Consider the following 19258-nt stretch of genomic DNA (forward strand, 5'->3'; position numbering starts at 1 on the left):
GGCTCAGAATTGTGGAGCTGGAGTCCAAGGTGCAGACATTGCAATGTATCAGGAAGTCAGGGGGGGCTGGTGGGAAAGCATTAGCTGGACATTTCGACCCAGGAGTCAGCCACACTCCCTTCAGTTAGGTAGTGGTTTACATTTGATTAATGATCAGGGGCAGGAGGGTGTGGCTGCAATTCAGACAGGTAAGGGGATCGCAGACACAGTGGTGGAAGAGCCTCAGCTTTTGTCATTGTCCAGCAGGTGTGTGCTAACTGCCCCCGGTATGGATGAGGACAAAGACTACAGGGAGAATGAGCAAAAAGATTGTGGCGCTGTGGTACAGGAGGCCACTCAAGTGAGGGGAGTGGAGGAATGTGGTCATGGTAGGGGATAGTATAGTCAGGTGATAGATAATGTCCTCCCCAGCTGTGACCAGGAGTCTTGAAAGCTGTGTTGCCTGCCTGTTGCCATGGTTAAAAACACCTCCTTGTGGCTGGAGAAAGAACTTGGAGAGGGAGGGGTGAATCCAGTTGTTGTGGTCTATGTAGGAATCAATGACCATCGTAGAGCTAAGAAAGCGGTTCTGCTGTTCGAGTTTAAGGAACTATTAAAAATTAAAAAGCACGACCTCAAGGTAATATTCTCTGAATTTTCCAAACACAAATTGCCAGAGTGTCAAACAGATTAGAGGGTTAAATGCATGGCTGAAGAAGTGGTTTGGGAGGCAGGGGTTTCACTTCACAGGGCACTGGCACCTATACGGGGCAAACAGGAAGCCGTTCTGTTGTGATGGACTCTACTTAACCCAGTCTGGGACCACTGCCCTGACGAATCAAATAACTAGGGTATGAAATAGGGCTTTAAATTAATAAAGCGAGGGTAGGAGGGTTCAGATAGGGGTAAATTTACATGTCTGAAAAGAAGTCAAGGCCATAGAGCAGATTGGGTGATTTGGTAAAATCAGGCAGATTGTATGAGGAAATAATAGAGTTTTTAATAATGGTAATAAGGAATTAATGATTAAAGCCAGAAAACCCTTACGTGCGGATTCAAAGATCCTGAACATATCATCTACATATCGGAAATATGCACAGGGTAGGAAGTGTGAATACAGGATCAGTTATTGAACAGGAAACAGAGGATGAATGAACAGGCCATTATTGGGATGGCAGGCTGTAACTAGCAGAGCACTGTTCAGAGGGTTGTGAATATATGGAATTCGCTAACTCAAAGTCTATAGACGCTGAGTCGATGATATATTCAACACTTGAGATTAATAGATTTTTGGGCTCCAAGGGATTCAAGAGATATGGAGTGGGAAAGTGGGGTTGATGCAGAAGTTCAGCCGTGATTTGACTGAATGGTGAAGACAACTCAAGTGGACGTACAACTGACTTCCGCTCCTATTTCTTATGTCCTTTATGTTCTGGGGTGTTGGGCTTCTTCAACTTCACCCTGATGTCAGTGCAGATCAAACCAATGGCGGGCAAGGTTTCACCATATTGTCTAAGCCCAGCACTAAAAATAAATTGAGAGAGAAAACAAATGGATTCTACATTGATTAAGTTTCACATACCTGTAAATTCAGAATATCCAGAACTTTCATCATCCACTCTGCAGGCATCCATCAGTGTGCTGAAGAGACAGCCAATAGGGTCCAGTGGGTGACCTACCCAGCCTTCAAGGTTGGTTATTGTTGTGATTCCTTTGTGAAAAAACTCTGAGTGTTTATGTGGAAACAATCAATTGCTATGTGTTCTTAACTAGCCATTTTCTAACTCTACAAAATAGTGACATCATCAATACAAGCTTTTGACGTTCTTCAACTTGAACTATACTATAATCTGAAATATTTCTAATTTCCAGCATCCACAGTATTTTGCTTTGATTATACTATAATCTGAACTGGTGTGGCTTTGTATTATTCACTTAAATACATGGCACACAAGAGGCTTCAATTGGTCTCCTTTAGTATCCACAGGGGATCAGTGTAAAAGACAACCTTCTTCACATCCACTTAGCTCAAGAGTTGGAAAGTAAACATTAATTAAATGGAGCCATGTCACAAAACGACGAGCCATTTGAAAGCACTTTTAATGTGGAAAATATGTCCCAAGATGCTAACTAGGAGCACAAAACAAAATTTGACACTGAGCAACAAAAAATATTACAGCAAATCATCAAAAACTTGACCAAAGAGGTAGGTTTTAAGGAGTGCTTTAAAGAAGAACAGAGAGGGGTAGTAAGACAGGTTAAAATTCTCAATGCACAAGAGGCCAGAATTGGAGGAACGCAGAGATCCAAGAGGGTTGTAAGGCTGGAGGAGATCATAGGGACAGGGAGGGTGAGTCACGAGTCCACAGACGGATTTGAAAACAGGATAAGCATTTTAAAATTGAAGCACCGACAGGCTGGGAGCTGATGTAGGTCAGCGAGGAGCAGAGTGTTGGGCAAAGGGGACTTGGTGTGAGCTAGGATATCAGAGTTTTAGATGAACTCAAGTTTATGTACAGTGGAAGATGAGGCCGGTCAGGAGAGCATTGGAATAGGCAAGTCTAGAGGAACAAAGGCATGGATTTCAGCAACAGATGAACTAAGGCAGGAGTGGTGTTGGGTGATGTTAATGAGTTGTAGGTAGGGGGTCTTGTTGACGGAAGAGTATGTGGTTGAAAGTTCATCTCAGGGTCAAATATGACACCAAGGTTGCAAACAGTCTGGTTCAGCTTCAGGCTGTTTCTAGGGAGAGAGAGGGAATCTACGGCTAAGGAACAGAGTTCGTGGCGGGGATCAAAGACAACAGCCTCAGTCTTCCTAATATTTAAATCGGAGGAAATTTCTGCTTCTCCAGTACTGGATGCCAGACAATTCAGACAGCGGAAGGGTTAGGAGATGTGGTGCTGAGGTGGGGCCAGGTGTCTTCAGCTTACAGATGTAACCTGATGTTGTGCTTTCAGACAACGTCACCAAGGGCAGCACGTAAATAAGAAATAGGAGGCAGCTAAGGACAGATCCTTGGGGGACACCGAGGTAACAGTGTGGAAACAGGAAGAGAAGCCATTGTGGGTAATTCTCTGGTGATGATTAGATAGATAAGAATGGAGCCAGGCAAGGGCAGTCCCACCCAATTGGATTTTGTTTTATTCATTCAAGGGATGTGGGCTTCGCTGGTTAGGGTAGCATTTATTTCCCATCCCTAATTGCCCTTGAGAAGGTGGTGGTCAGCTGCCTTCTTGAACCACTGCAGTCCATGTGGTGTAGGTACACCCACAGTGTTGTTAGGGAGGGAATTCCAGGATTTTGACTCAGCAACAGTGAAGGAACGGCGATATATTTCCAAGTTAAGATGGTAAGTGGCTTGAAAGGAAACTTCCAGGTGGTGGTGTTCCCATGTGTCTGCTGCCCTTGTCCTTCTAGATAGTAGTGGTCTAAGGAGCCTTGATGAATTCCTGCAGTGCATCTTGTAGATAGTACGCACTGCTGCTACTGTGCGTTGGTGGTGGAGGGAGTGAATGTTTTTGTATGATGGAGGTGGGGCATTGGGAGCAGGATGGTGTGGTCAACCATGTCAAAGGCTGTTGAGTAGAACGAAGGAGGATAGTTTACAATGGTCACAGTCACATCAGAGGTCATTTGTAACTCAAAACATGAAGTTGTGGCAAAGATGGACATTTGAAATATGCATTTCACAACTTTCCCCTGTTTACCTTTCCTCTGTGCCTGGAACATTTCAAGCTGTTTTTGTTGCTGTCGCCTCAGTGTATTGACAATTGCTATTGCTAGTCTCAAGGCTTCTCTGGGATATCCATGAGATCGCAGCGCGTCCACCCGAGCACAAGCTGTAGGGACGTGCTCTAAAATCCCAAGAGAGTGCAGAGAAAGAGAATTGTAAAAAGAAGAAAAAGTACATTAAGCTGTGTGACGACTCCATCTGACAATGAATCAAAAGAGATATTTGTGGCAGAAACTCCATATTTATAAACCAGCAGTTAGAAACAGGCACTGTATTCATGGCCAGGCCTCCAATTATTCCCCCAATGCCATAGAAACTGGACAAAGGAACAAGACATGCAAAAGTCTTTCCGGTTTAGTCACTTACCGTGCCATAGGGGCCACCCGTGAGAGTCAAACAGTGAATTTTCACTGTCGCCATGGTAACAGTAGTTTGTGTAGAGGTCACTGCTAATAATGTGCTGTAAATGGTTGTCCTGCCAGTGGAGATCACATGCCTCGATGGCTCGTGTGAACACAGTCCGGTGAGGCCTGTTTGCAGTATCTGTCAGCGAATTGAAAAAGGTACATCAATTGTGTGCATTTAAAAAATATATAACAGCAGCAGCTCATAGGAGAACCCAATGCCCAGCAAATCACATTGTGGTATATTCACCCCTCCCTTAAATACATGCCAAAGTGCGTTACACACATATAGATGGAATAGAATATAATGCAGAGCTCTTCCACCAACGTTTCATACATAACAAAATAATACATGTACATAAAGCAGCTTGGGGTGTTTTGAGAGAAACAATATAAATACAAGTTACTTCTTATAGCATTGCTAGCCATAATGGCCTTAACGTCAGTGCTGTAATGTAAAAGGAACACCTCTGTTAAAAACTAAAAGGAAAACCAAGTGCTGGAAAAACTCAGCAGGTCTGGCAGCATCTGTGGAGAGAGAAACAGAGTTAATGTTTCAAGTCCTATATGACTCTTCTTTCAGAACGTTCTTCAGAAGTTGAGAACTAAGCTGTATATCCAAGTTAGAAGGAACAGTAAGCAACACGGGTGGAAGCAGGAAGTTACAAAAGTACATAGGCAGACCAAGTGAGTGGGCAACTGTGGCAAATCGAATTCAACGTGATAAAGTGTGATATCAGTTTAGAATTGGACAAGGACAAATCAGAATATGTTCTTAATGATGAGAAACTAGGAGCTGTAGAGGAGCTCTGAGATTTGGGTATCTAGGTACAACAATTACAAAGATAAAAGCAAAATACTGTTGTGACACAAATCACAAAATCTGGTAGACAGGTGCAAAGAGTAATCAAAAAGGCTATTAAAATGTAAGTCCCAATTTCAAGGGGGTTGGATTAGAAAAATACATAAGTGGTCCTTCAGTTGTACATAGCCCTTCCAATCAAAATCTTTAAAATGTTAAAAGCATTCAATGGAGCAAATACAGAGAAATTATTTCCCCTGGTGGAGGAATCAAGGAGAAGGGGAGAGAATTTTTAAATTCAGCTAGGTCATTCAGGAGTGAAATCAGGAAACAATTTTTCTAATTAAGGAGTGTGAAAATCTAGAAATTGTTCCTCCCAAAGATTGTGGATGCAGGGTCAATTGAAAATTTCAAGATTGAGATAGATTATTTTCTTTAGGTAAGTATATCAAGGGGTATGGAACAAAGGCTGGTAAATGAAGTTGAGATACAGATCAGCCATAATCCAATAGAATAACAGAACAGGCTCCAGGGGCTGAATGGTCTACTCCAATTTCGATGTTTTTATACCTGTACACACTGGCTTTCCAAGCAATCAGGGAAGTTGTGCAGGTCAAAATGAAAGCTGGAAATGACAACTTGATAAAACGTGCATGTAATTGTTTCTCTGCAGCTGCAAATTGAGCAGATTTCACATTATCAAGGGGTCCACCAAATCACAGATCTGCCTCTACTGAATGTAAGAATTCTTTATTTGGTTTGTGAAAGATTATGGCATGAAAGTCACCTCACACGACACTATAAAAATCACATGACTGCCCAAGTGCTGGGTCTCCCACATATCACAGCCTAATCATAAGAGCCAAACTCATCAACAATCATACATCAGAATTGTATTTTTATTCCAAATTTTAAAACTACAAAAATCAAAAAAGATCTTAAATAAAAATTATCTTCTCTTATAATTTGGCTAAATTTTAAATTAACTGAAAGTTAACACAATTAAAAAAATGATTTAAAGTCAGATGTGTTTTTTAAATTTCTTTGCTAATGTCTCGTTGAAACAAACCAACTCCTTGCTGCAGTAGATTTTCCACAGACTCCAGGAACCCTCCTGAACTTGCTCAAGTAGCTAATATTCTGGTGTCATCACTTGAGGAGCTATTTAATTTTAGGGGCATCTTGTACAGATCCAATCCAGTTTTCAATAGAGGACACAAATCCAGGAAGTTCTGGATAACTATCAGGAGCTGGAGTGAGAGTCAATTTTACACTAACTCACCAATGTTCATTGGTGATCTCGGTCAGTGCCCCAGTGGAGGCCAAATCTGGGACATTCTTGTCTGTTCATCTCAGCTGGTCAATGGATAAACTTGCTGAAGCACCAGCAGAGCTATCACAGCATGCTTATAAGCCTGAGGAATTATTTGCATCAGAGTATGACCTGTAACTCCTTATTCAAATAAAGTTTTTTCCCATTCCTTCACCAACCTCAGTTTTTCAAATATTTATCCATTTTGTATCTAGAAGTTAGTTTGGATCCTGCTTCCACCCCTGTTTCTGGGAGTGCATTCCATATCATAACCCAATGTTTTAATAAATTATTCCAGCTACTCTCTTTTGGTGATAACCTTACACTTATGTCCTCCAGTTGCTGACTCACTGGCTAATGAAAATACTTTTTCCCCCATTTACTTTTTCAAAACCTTCCATGGTTTTATACACCTCTTTTGGATCTCTACGTAATTTACTGTACTCCAGGGAAAGGAGTTGTGATTTGACTCATATCTTTCTTTTTCGTTCTTTCATGGAAAGTGAGCATCATTGGCAAGGCCAATTTGTTGCCTATCCCCAATTGCCCTTGAGAAGCCTTTCAGCCTCACTCCATTTGCATTCCCCCCCTACCACCACCACCAATAATCATCATGCAATTGCACATCAAAGAAAGAGTCCAATTGTATTACAGCTGACTGAAGAACAAGTCCTTAATTTAATCCTCACCTTGGTTAGCATTTGCACCCTGCGGCAAAGCGTTGGTTAAATTGGGCAACTCATTTCCATGGTTTCCATCCTCCCAGGGACAAACATCAATACAGTTCCATTTTTTGAGCTGCTTTAGCCAGCCTGCTTTCTGTTCAGGCTTGCAATGGGGATTTAAGACTATACACATCCACAGAGCACCTAAGAATCCAAAAGCGGACAGACAAATTAAAATGATGGCATTAAAAACCTCACAATGCTTTCCAAATACAGCTCATGAAGATTTTGGAAAACAAACTATGAATTTGAATTTTCATCGGTATTAATAAATAACCAGAGGAAGGAGTCCCTCGTCATACAACCAATCTGTATAAGAGCAGATGGGTCTGTATTTAAGTATATTTCCATTTCTCATTTCCCTATTGAAATAAACTCATGATAAAGTTTTTTCAGTAATGGAATTGTAACTTTAAAAAAGATACTGTTAAGAAACCAGCTATTTAAATACCAATTTTGGAAAGTGAATTACCAGAATAAAACTAACAAGACCAAAAGAAAATCTAATTCTTTAAAGCATTACATTAGCAACAATGGAAGAGGGCACTCAGTAGAGCACATATCGCCACCACACTGTGTTAAACTACATTATAACATTTATGCACTTCTGGCTAATCTTTTGTCCCATAAATGCAAGGCTTTTCCCTGCCTGGTTGATGCTCTATAACTGCAAAGCTGAAAAAATAAATCATTTTATTAACAGCTTTCATCTCACTGAGGAGGCTTCAGGCCAATCCACATCCAACAGCCTGCTCTGAAAACTCTGTTCACATTTTGACAGCTGAGACAAATTCCACAACAACTGAGACCACCCATATCATTCTAAACAATCAACTTCATTCCAAAAAAAGTCACTTCGCCACATCTCCCATTGTTAATGGATTCTTTAAAAAATTCCAGGATCTGGATCCACACCTTCACCAAAAAACAACAATTCTTCCTTGGGCCATACCCCGTGTACCACATTTTGTTGAAATCAGTCCATTAGTTTTTGAAATATACTGTTTCCAAATAACAAACTAAGGAAACGGGTGAAAACATTACCTCCGCTCACCTTCAGTGGCAGTGTAACCTAGAATAGGATGGCAGGGGAGAAGGGTGAGAAAACAACAGCATCAGCATAGATGGATCAGGATTTCATATTTGTTCTGTTCAGTTTCCAAACGAAACCATGCAGTGTGAGGGTTTGAAAGCCAGATACGAGGGATTCCAGAGGGTAGAGTTAGGACACAAAATTAACAGTCAATGACCATATCCAACAAGAGAGAGAGAATCTAACTATCTTCCCTTGACATTCAATGGCATTACCATCGTCAACCCCCCACCATGAACATCCTGGGGGTTACCACTGACCAGAAACTTAACTGGGCCAACCATATACATACTGTGGCTACAAGAGCTGGTGAGAGGGTGTGGCAGGCAACTCACCTCTGGAATCCCAAGCCTGTCTGCCATCTACAAGGCACAAGTCTGGAATGTGATGGAGTACTCTCAACTTGCCTGGGTGAATCCAGCTCCAGAAAACACTCAAGACGTTCAACATCATCTGAGATAAAGTAGGCTGCTTGATTGGCCAAGCCAAGTGATTCATCAACCACCTTAAACATCCACTCCCTCCACCATCAATGCACAGTGACTGTAGTGTGTACCATCTTCAAGATGCACTGCAGAAATTCACCAAGGCTCCTTCAACAGCCCTTTCCAGACCCTCTACTACCTAGAAGGACAAGAGCACCAGATGCATGGGAACACCACCACCTGCAAATTCCCCTCCAAGCCACACGCCATACTTCACTGTCACTGGGTCAAAGTCCTGAACTCCCTAACAGCACTGTGGGTGTACCTACACCACATGGACTGCAGCGGTTCAAGGGGGCAACTCATTACTATCTTCTCAGGAGCAATTAGGAATGGGCAACAAATGCTGGCCTTGCCAGTGATGCTCACATCCCACGAATAAATTTTAAAAATAGCCTGGATGATCCTCTGAAACCTCCCGTCAAGTACTGGTACAAATCAGCTCTTGCAAGCAGCTTCCAGTAGCAAAAAGATAAAAATGCCAAATCAACAAAAAATGGGAGATAGTTGACACTTATAATCAAGATCTTTTTAAAAAATTGAACAGTTCCAAAAAGGCAAAAAAAAAAATCGCTAGCTCAAAACGTATTCCAACTGACTACAGGTGCAAATTCTTATTTGTTCGAAACGTCCGTCTTTACTTGAAGGATATTTTGTTTGGATCACAGTGGTGCTGATGTAAACACTTTGATTTGGTTCTCACAACTTAGATAATGTCCAGTGCCCGTCTCATCATGAGGTGAAGCCAAAAGGGTAGAAAACATGAAATTTAGTTTGAAATTATAACACATACAATGAAGTGACTTTCTACAGATTTGAGTTTATAGCATTTCAAAAGGAACAAGGATTATATATACCTAGAATAATTTAGTATTCTAGCTGGATCCTTAATACAGGTCTGGAAAATAATGCAATTAACATTAAATATCATAATTACATTTTTTGAGCCATCAATCGACCTCATATGACATGGCTCAAAACAAGGTCTAAACTAACTATTTTTTTAAAACATGACTTTCATGAGCTGTTGCCTGGTTACAGATGAGTGCTTTCACATATGTGTGAAGGCATGTGGGCATCAGCAAGCAAACTTTTATTAATAAAGACCCTGCATTCATCCAATGCAGAAAGCTTTAGGAGCCTGCAGCTCAATTTGGGCTTGCAATTAAAACCAAGTGAAACAAATGCATAAGTTTCAATTCTGAAAGACAGGGAAATAGATGAAGCAGCACTTTGCGCAAACCCCTTCCCCCCACAACACACACACTTCTAAATAATTAATCCACGCCCGACCATGTGCAGATCACAGACTGCTAATGCACACCTATTTAAGGCTACAACTGCCAGAAATTCAGATGGACTGCTGTAACCATGTGGCAATTACTAATGCAGCCTACATGTGGCTAAAATACACATCATTTGCCCAAAAAGAGGTGGAGTAGAAAAAGAAACAACTTCTTCACAGTATCATTGTATTGTATATGACTAAATAGAGCCAACTGATTTTGATCATTCAATATAAAGTATAATTCTGGAGAAAAAAATGTTTTGTTTGATTCTTAGTTATAATGTTGCTGAGTGTCCCTAGGTAACCCAAGTCTAACCACGCCATTTAGCTTTATATCCAAGATAATTTAGAGAGAATTTGAATTTATGACTGACTGGTACATAAGAGAGCCTTCAGTGCAAGTATGCAAATATCATGTTTCCCATTAGATAACGAGATGCTAACTCACACAGTGCTATGCAATTTAATATTAATGCCACTGGGGAAACAGTAAGAATAAATTACAAGTGATGTATAGGAAAGCTGTGGCGAAATGCTAGTTCAGATTTTGTTACCAAGAGGAAAAGACTCAGAAAGCAAATATTCTGACAAAAACAGGAGATTTTTTAAAATTTAAAAACCTTTAATTTGAGCAGTAATAAATTCCAATGAAGTTCACAGGCAAGATAAAATTCTGCAATTTGTCAATTTGTTACTTGAAACCAGCCATACTTTAGGAAATATTTCCTGAATTATCATGCCCCCTTCTTTCACCATTGGTAGTGCCTTGCTCTATAAGCCACATCTAGGTTATTTGACAATTAAAAATTCTACTTTTTTGATATCAGGCATACACAAATAAAACTATGTGACATGAGTGAAGCCTGATCAAACAGGTGTGTTTTAAAGGAGATTCCTAAAGAAGCAGTAGGTGGAGAAGGTTAGATGGGAATTCCAGAGAGTGAGGGTAGACAACTGAAAACAGAAAGACAATGGGTTGGAGGTGTGGGTAGTATTAGAGTGTAGAGCGAAAGGAAAAGAGAGCGGGGAGATGAAAAAGGGCAGCTGTGCAGCTGGAGGTGGTCACAGAGTGGCAAGTAAAAGGAGGGGGCTTAAATTTAAAATCTTCATCCTTGTGTTTAAGATGCTGGGCAACAGTGAGCCAATGTAGGTCAACAAGGGCAGGTATGATGGACTTGATCTGACATAGGACATGACACAAGCAACAGAGTTTTGGATGAGCTGAAACAGTCTGAAGGTGACAAAGGCAAGTACAAAGGCTTCGGTGGTTTATCGGGCATGTTCAGAGAAGGTAGGCAATGTTATAAGTAGTCACAATGATAGAGAGGATATGGGATCAAAGGCTTAGCTTGCATTGATCAGGTCACAATGGCACCTCTTTAAAATAGGGGCACACACTCAGCAGTGAGCTTCTCCTGTGCTTTTAGTCAAAGTTCCATACATAGATAGAGAAGCTTCAACATGAAGAAGAACTATCATGTTGATCCCCAAGAGCTTGCAGCAATGAGGCTTAACTCAAGAGTCCATGAGCTAATAGCAACATTTTTGTCACCTCAGTTATACAAAATTCTGATGACAACTCTATGTCCCTTTTGACACTGGTTATACAAAGGTTTCAGAGCACTACATCCAATCTCTCATAACCACATGAAGGGTATAGCTGAAATATGGCAAACACTACCCACTGACAACTTATTACTATTCTGGGTGACTGTACATTTACATTTCTTTTCAAAGACAAAGCTCAATTATGTGCAGCAGGCAGGCTCTGAGAGTATACAGTCTCAGCACAGAAAACACAGTCATGAAGCAGGGTGCTATGGACTCAGGGTCCTTAGACGACTGAATGTTTTTATTTTTTGCCCTAATTCACTCCATTATTGAATTAAACTTTGATGTATTGGTCTTGACATCTGCTTCAAGCTGATTGTATTGTGTATGATAGTTTAATCACTCCCCATGCATTTTACAGTGGCTGCCTGATTAATGCAATAGATTACCTGGGCTATCTATGGCAAGTGGGAATCATTGCCCTTTCCCAAACTACACTTCTTTCAATTGTTGAAAACAGGCCACATGCTGTATTAAAAACTACCCAGGTTGAAGTAAATTAACAGACTTGCACTACATATTTTTCTTCACATAACATACATGTGCACACAAATATTTTTATTAGTGCTTTATCCATTGGAGTTATGGGGGATGGGAGGAATGTGGGAGAAGCAGGGAAGGCAGTGGGGAACTTCAGGCAATTGCAGACAAAACAAATTTGATACCAAATGAAATAATTTACCTGAATTGCCAACCAGCTGTTTGACAAAGAAAGATGAGAATTGACAGACCTAGATTAATAATAGTTTAAATTAGGTTCAAAATTGTCTACAGAATCGAACTATGGTTTGCCCTTTTCGTAAAATGCTTTTCTCAAGTGATGCTGCAAAATAGAAATAAATGAATACTCTTCAAACAAAACAAAGACAGTTTACAGTTAAAATAAAAAGCAAGTGAAAATGAAGGAGTATTCGGTAATATATCCTGAAGATGGGATCTTGGCTGGAGTTTCCAATATTTGTTAGGACAGAGTTAGTCTGCCGTTAAATCTGTTATTGTAATCTTGGTGTGTTGACAAGCTGTTTGGGGGTCCATCACTCTGAAAAATAGCAGACACTCATCTAATATTCTTCTACCTCAGTGGTTTCATCAGATTAAGCATCAGGGATTTAATTTAACAGTTTCGGCTTTATTAGGCTGTCATGAGAACAGCCCAGCTTTGATAACAGTAGCTGCTCCAATTATGGCTGGCTTTAGGAATGACAAGTATAATGATTCTTTCATACTACACTAAAGCAATAAATGGTTGTTTTGCAGTACCATTTTGAAGGATTTTTTTCTTTTAACTCTTTTACTAGCAGTTTTGTCAAGAAAACCCCGATTCTGCCACAACACAGGTTTATTTTTTATGTCAAAAGGATAAGGTTTAAATGATTCCCTTCTTTATCTTGCCATAAGGACATCAGACTGCTGTATGTTCTTATTAATGGCAAATGGGGCATTCTGCCTCAAATGTAATCCCCATATTCAAATCAATAAATGGTCTAACATCAGACTGGGAAAGTGTTCGTCTCACAGTTGGCTTCTGACAGTGACTTGTGACATTTGTATTCAGGTCCTGCTTTTCCATGTGGCTAAAGGGCTTCCAATTTCATTTCGCAGCCAGAAGCCTGCAGAAACACCAATTAACTTGCAGATCCCATTTGCTGACAAAAAAAAAATCAGCTTCACTGCAATGCCTGGTATCTAGCAGTGCTCAGCATTTAATTCCAAAGCAGAGCCTTGAAGCAATGTGATCCTGTCACTAGCACAGAGTTAAACTAGCCATTCGGCTTACATGGAAAGCCTATTCACTTCTGCAGTCTATGTGTCACCTTTTGTTATTGCACAGAATCATAACACCAGTCACAGAGCAGCAACTTTATCTAGCCTCAAGTCACTGAGCTGGCACTGAAAAGGTTGACTTGATTTCCAGGCTATCTATGGACCCCATACATATAGACCAGAAAGCACTGAGCTTTAAGGGATCAACAGACATAACCACCCTAGGCAAGAACCTATTCAATTCACAACAGAAGATTTCAATGCACTTTGCACTAGGATTAAGGTCAATAGCCACATTATCTTTTCACAGATTTTGCCCAACTGACCTCAGAACAATTATCGAGGGGAAACATTACAAGATTGCAATTGCTATTAAATCACTCTTGTAGCATTTTACTTCTGGGAAAAGTAATGCTCTTGCACACAATTACTGGGCTCTCTTCATTTGTCATCTGAATCAAGATCTTCTTTCCTTCACCCCTGACTGCTTCATAATTTAAAGTTATATCCTCTTGTATTTTTCTTTCTTTGAGAGCAAGTATCACTCCTCAGTCTTTAGGGTGACATGTTCCCAGACCTCTGCTAATGCTGAACTGTAAGTAACGAGGAGCTGCATGAGAGTAGTTGAGGGCGAGGCAAGCCTCAATCATAATATGCAGCACCTTCCCCAAGTGCTTATCACAACCATGAGCTCAGAATGTTGAGAATTTTGGCTATGAATACAAACCTAACATTCTATGGCGTAGTACAATGTGCTAAACCTTACTTCACGAATCAACACCCAAATATTTTTTAGAAATAAATAAACTGTTTAGAAACAATCAATCCATGGTATCCTTTACAACTTGTCAAAATTTCAAACAAAAAACAATACATCTGCTGGATTGTAAAGGCCTGAAAGTTAAATATTATGTATGGCATATCAAGTTAACAGGTTCAACATAGCACAGAGCAGAGATGATATTGTAGTAAGTTTCTTAGAGGGTTTCTCGTTGTTCAAATATGTTCGTAAGTATAAATGTACACTAAAACAGCCTGGCTCCACAAAATTGCTGAGATTTAGACTAAATTCACTCCAAGAGTACAGTGGAATCTTTGTTCTATTTATAAACCAACATTATTAATTTAACAGTTAAAACTAGTGTATGGTGGTGTCTTTATTCCTAGATACAAGTTTCGTTTAAAATTCAAAGGGGAAAACAGGCAATAGTACTCATTTGAGAACTAGAGATTTTTCTAAGCAATAAAACTTTGCACCTTCAAGCCAGGACTTAGGCCTCCAGGTCTTGACTGCTAATAAAAGGGCACTGGGGAAGAAACAAGCACGGCCCATATTTGACGTAATTTCAACATTTAATAATCACCTCAAGAGACATTGAGTGCCTCTGCCACCCTTCAAATATGAGGCATTAAAGGGAGGTTTATCTAGCCATAAAGGATCCCATGGTACTATTTGAAGAGGAGCAGAAAGCACTTTCAATATCCTAGCCAATACCAAAACATATTAACCAGTCATTCATTCGTCTCATTATTGTGCAATATGTGCACGCAAAACGGGGAGATCTTGCAGAATCCATTATGGCAGCAACCAACAACTCAAAAAACAAAACTGCAAATTTTCCAGGAGAAAGGCTGCATTACTTTTTTTGGCAAAATATGCAATTTTCTTCCTTTTCTTCCCCAAGTCCAAGCTTCATTGTTATTCCATTATATAGCTGCAGCCTTCCTTTGGTCTAAGTTTTCTCAAATGCATCAGACACCAAACTTTTACAATTCTAGCAGAAAATTAATAAGATTGAAGAGTTTTTTAAAATGACCAATTCTCCTTCAGGAATGTCAATTTTCCCACCAAGCAGTGAGGCCTTACAACACTGGCAAACTCTCTGACAACTCAGCAGCAATTAAAAAAAATGACTTGAACCATATGTGTAATACATATGCATGCCTCACTTTACAGACTTTCTAACCATCTGTTTATTATCTATGTAATACTGTATACTTCTATTCTCATCCCGATTCAATCCCATAAATATCTCCTTTAAAAACATTGACATTTTTTTTTTTGCAAGCAGCAGCAGAATTCTAATAGTTTAAAAGTGATCAGTAAAAATGTTTTTGTTAAATGTTATGCAATTCCTACCCTGGGTTCTCATTAAAATGGGCCCAAATCTTCAGGTCTCCAGGTCATTGGAGACCGGACGTATGACCGGAGGTGCGTGTCGGGACCCTGTGGAAATCCTGACACACTGACCTACATGGGAATTGCCCGGAAAGTTTCAACTTCTGATGGGCAATTCCCCTGCTCTGCAGGACTCTCCGCAAAATTCTCAGACTCTGAATTAGAGTCGGAGGCTTTGGACAGTTCCAACTTACTTACCCGAATCATTACCCAGGAAATGTTGGACAGAAAACTCCTAGTCTAACTCCTGATTAACCCCAGAACGGACCCCCAAACATACACATTGAAGCCCTCCCCGCAACTCAAAAATTACCACCTCACCCACCTACCCACCCTGCCACTCAACCCATTCACTCATTCATCCACTCACTAACATTCAAACTGGACCTTTAAACTTACCATATGGCAGCTCGTGGCATAAAAAGGGGACATGTCCTGTCTTCCCCCCACTCAACTCTGCTGCACTTCAGAGTTGCCCCATGGACGCCACGCTCTGCATTTCTGGTAAAGCCGGGCTCAGAAGACCCGGCAAGAAAAGCTGAGCAGCGCCAAGTTGGGGAAATATTCGAGCAGAGCAGCAATCTGATGATGATTGCTGTTCCTCGGAGGATCCGGGCCTGAAGCTGTCAATTCAAGAGTTTAAGCACAATTTACTGCTGCAATGAGGAGCTCAGAATGCAGAGGACAACCTTTGTCACTGGATGGACACATTGCACTGCAGCTCCATAGTGATGTACCACACAATGGGGCAGGCAAACCCCACCAGCAATCATCCATCCTGCAAGGCAGAGGAGAAAAAAAATGGAAACCTGAAATGTAGAGCCACCCTAGGTCATTGCCATGCTCCTCCCAGCAACTAATTGTACAGTAGCATTAGCAGATTGCCAGACTTTCCAGCTTCACTGGGTGTTGCAAGGCATGGGAGTCCCAACTGCAGGCAACTGGAAACATATGAGAAAGAAACATATTTGGCAAGAGGGGTTTCGCTTTAAGAAAGACACACACATTAAGAGTTATTCAGACTTGGGCACCCTAAAGGTTTTACACATGACCAAGAATCATCTGATCATCTCTTTCAGTGAGTCAGTGCCAATGAACCCAGAAGTCAAATAGTTTTCAACAACTGTAAAGGAGTAATACAGTGACCAAAACAGATGAAAATGGTCAAGCAGTAATAACTCAGTGAGTTCTTTATCTTTTAGATCAGTTGTGGCCAACTTTTCAAACCTCAAGAGCTACAAAAAAAAATTCTGTACCACTTAGAATTTTTAGTTTTTAACCACGGAGTGATCCCCCCTTCATCTGTTCAATTCCTTGGAACGGTTTCCTCAATTGAGCAATAGGTCAATTTGACCTTCAATAGGTCAAATGATATTTAAATGCTAATATTGCTTTTTGGATGAGACTTTAAACCAACAGCCCACGAAATGCCACCTTAGAATATCCAATAGCAAAGAGCAGGGAGCTTCCTAGTGTCCTGACCAACAAAATCAAAGCCACTTAAAAGATAGACTAAATAATATATGGAAACAATCCTGCCAGCAATATCACAGCAGCCATGAGCTGGAAAACCAGCCACAGCACTTTAAAAAGTGCTTGTATTAAGCTTTTGGAGAAACTTCAACGTGAATGTTATTAAGTAATCGCATCCCGCTTTTCCAGCTCCTCTTAATCAAGTCAAAAGGTAGCATTACAAGTTTAGGGACTTGCTTTAGATATTGGGCAGGACTTTTTGCCCCTGCCGGCACTGGGAAAGAAGACGGATGGTCACCAAAAATTGCGCCGCTGGTTAGCATACCGAGTCCCAGGCTCCATCCTGCCCCCAGGCCATTTTTCCAGAGGCAGGATGAGGGGAAGCAGCAGAGCTACCTGTCACTTGAGTAATTAAAGTCCTACTGAGGATGACTGAAAGAGGCTGTCTTGGATTTTCCCGTCAGCTCCCAGGTACCCACAGACAATGAGGGAAAGTTTCACTGCCAGGTGGCGGCCTCCCAAAGGCAGATCAGAAGTCTGGTGCTCCAGGCAGGCTTAGAGGGCCTCCCTACCTGCCTAGGAACAACAGCCGCCTCAGGTCATCTTGTGGAGGGATTCTCTGCACCCATCACCACATCCCTCCTCCCCAGTGGTGGCTTGGCTTTAGGGTTTTTTTTTTTACTTCAAATTCAAATTTAATGTTAAAAGTTAGAGAAAGGCACCTCTATTTTGGGATGTCCTTTCTCACTCACTTACCTTCAATGACATCCTGCTGCTGCTTTCAAGCTGGAAGGCCTCCTATTGGCCCTCCAGCTTCAGAGTCCGCTTGTCATCCTTAATTGGACAGCGAGCCAAAGCTCTGGCCACTAGTTGGCCAATTCGGGGAAAATCACAGGTGAGGGACTGTTTCCCCACACAGTGCAAGTTTCTGAACCTCATTTGAGACTGATGGAAGGGCTCAGAAGCCTCTGGGAAGTTCCTGACCATTGTCTCAGATGCAGTAGTGCTAATTGTCCCTGTAAGTAGTCTAATGTCCAACCATATGATATTTTATCCAGGTAACAATGGTACCCCTTAATGACGAGTGTCTTTTGCACTTTTCTCTTTCAATCGCTTTGAAGGCCGATCAAGAAAACACCTGGTTAGACAATGCCCAAAAAATGAACTATGGAGTTTCTTTATTTCAACAAATGAATATACTGTACAGAGCTACCATTATGACCAAACTCACTCAGTTCCAATAGTAGTTTGCCTTTGTATTGTTACTGAACACAGTACACTTCCCCGTGTCAGTGGGTGTATTGCTTGACAAACAGGTTTCTAATGAATCTCATTCACCTTCTGAACTTGACCTTGTTCTTGGTAAAAGCAAAATACTGCGGATGCTGGAAATCTGAAACAAAAACAAAAATTGCTGGAAAAACGCAGCAGGTACTATGGCATCTGTGGAGAGAAAGACAGAGCCAACGTCTCGAGTCCGTGTGACTCTTCTGCTTTGTTTGCAGATCACTTGGGTCTCTAGCTCGGTTTTTTAAGCTAGAAAGGAACAGTGACCTGCCCACAGAAAGGGTGTGAGGTATTTACTGATCATCAAGCTAGGCTAATGATTTGATTATTTACAGAAAATGGAAAAACCACATAAAAGCTAATTCATTAAAATCCTAACCACCTTTTGGGTGGAATTTTAACGTTGTCCCTGACGTCAGAACAGGAAGTGGACACCACTTCCGCTCTCTTGCTTTTCGCTGGTTCACACGTGATTCCAATTAAAATTGAAAATGCCAACGACGTGCATGGGAAACACAGGCGATCACAGGGCAGGGGAAGCTTTTCAGTGGTGAAACCCACCATCAGCTGACAATGCAGCAGGTGGGCTATAAAAGAGCCTTCTGAACAAACGGGGAGGCTCTTCATCACAACCACAACTTTCTGCCCAACTCCACTGCTGTAACATAAAGCTTATCGAGAACACAAAGTTGGCATGGGTGTTCTTCAAAATTAAATTTCACTTGGTAAGTATTTCACATTACATTGGTTTCACTTTACTCATGTGCATCATGGTTATTTGTTGAGACTAGTTTAGTCAGAAAGCTAAATGTACTGGCATGCCTCATGGTTGGCAGACACCAAGGGTTACAGGGAAGTTGGGGACATTTACTTTATCGTGGGAGAATCAATGTTGTGTTTTTGCATTCACTCTTTATTGAATGCTAATGTTAGTGTCCAATCACCACTCTATGGGCTCATGGTGGAACTTGCAGGCTCAGCTGGTCCTCCCTTCTATGCATCGTAAAGGACATTTTCCGAGAGCAATCTGAGTGGGGATAACTGAAATGCTGCAAGTAAACTCAAAGTCCTGTCAGGACTCTACCAGCCAACACCCAGAGTTGGACACACCTTTGGACAC

General features: G+C 41.1%; 1 protein-coding gene across 6 annotated transcripts in view; it reads right to left on the bottom strand.

Annotated features, from left to right (window-relative positions):
• Positions 1-19258, bottom strand: part of LOC144684868 (zinc finger SWIM domain-containing protein 6) — a 189347-nt gene that overhangs the window by 33391 nt on the left and 136698 nt on the right. For 4 of the 6 annotated variants that reach the window (XM_078549204.1, XM_078549222.1, XM_078549242.1 and 1 more), the window contains 4 exons: positions 6923-7102; positions 4082-4258; positions 3690-3836; positions 1562-1705 (listed from right to left, as the gene is read on the bottom strand). In XM_078549204.1, the coding sequence (XP_078405330.1) occupies positions 1562-1705; positions 3690-3836; positions 4082-4258; positions 6923-7102 (648 nt within the window). The remainder of the gene's footprint in view (positions 1-1561; positions 1706-3689; positions 3837-4081; positions 4259-6922; positions 7103-19258) is intronic. The other 2 variants (XM_078549213.1, XM_078549231.1) reach the window with 1 other exon arrangement.

This window comes from Cetorhinus maximus, chromosome 1 (assembly GCF_964194155.1).
Source record: "Cetorhinus maximus chromosome 1, sCetMax3.hap1.1, whole genome shotgun sequence".
Classification (NCBI taxonomy): domain Eukaryota; kingdom Metazoa; phylum Chordata; class Chondrichthyes; order Lamniformes; family Cetorhinidae; genus Cetorhinus; species Cetorhinus maximus.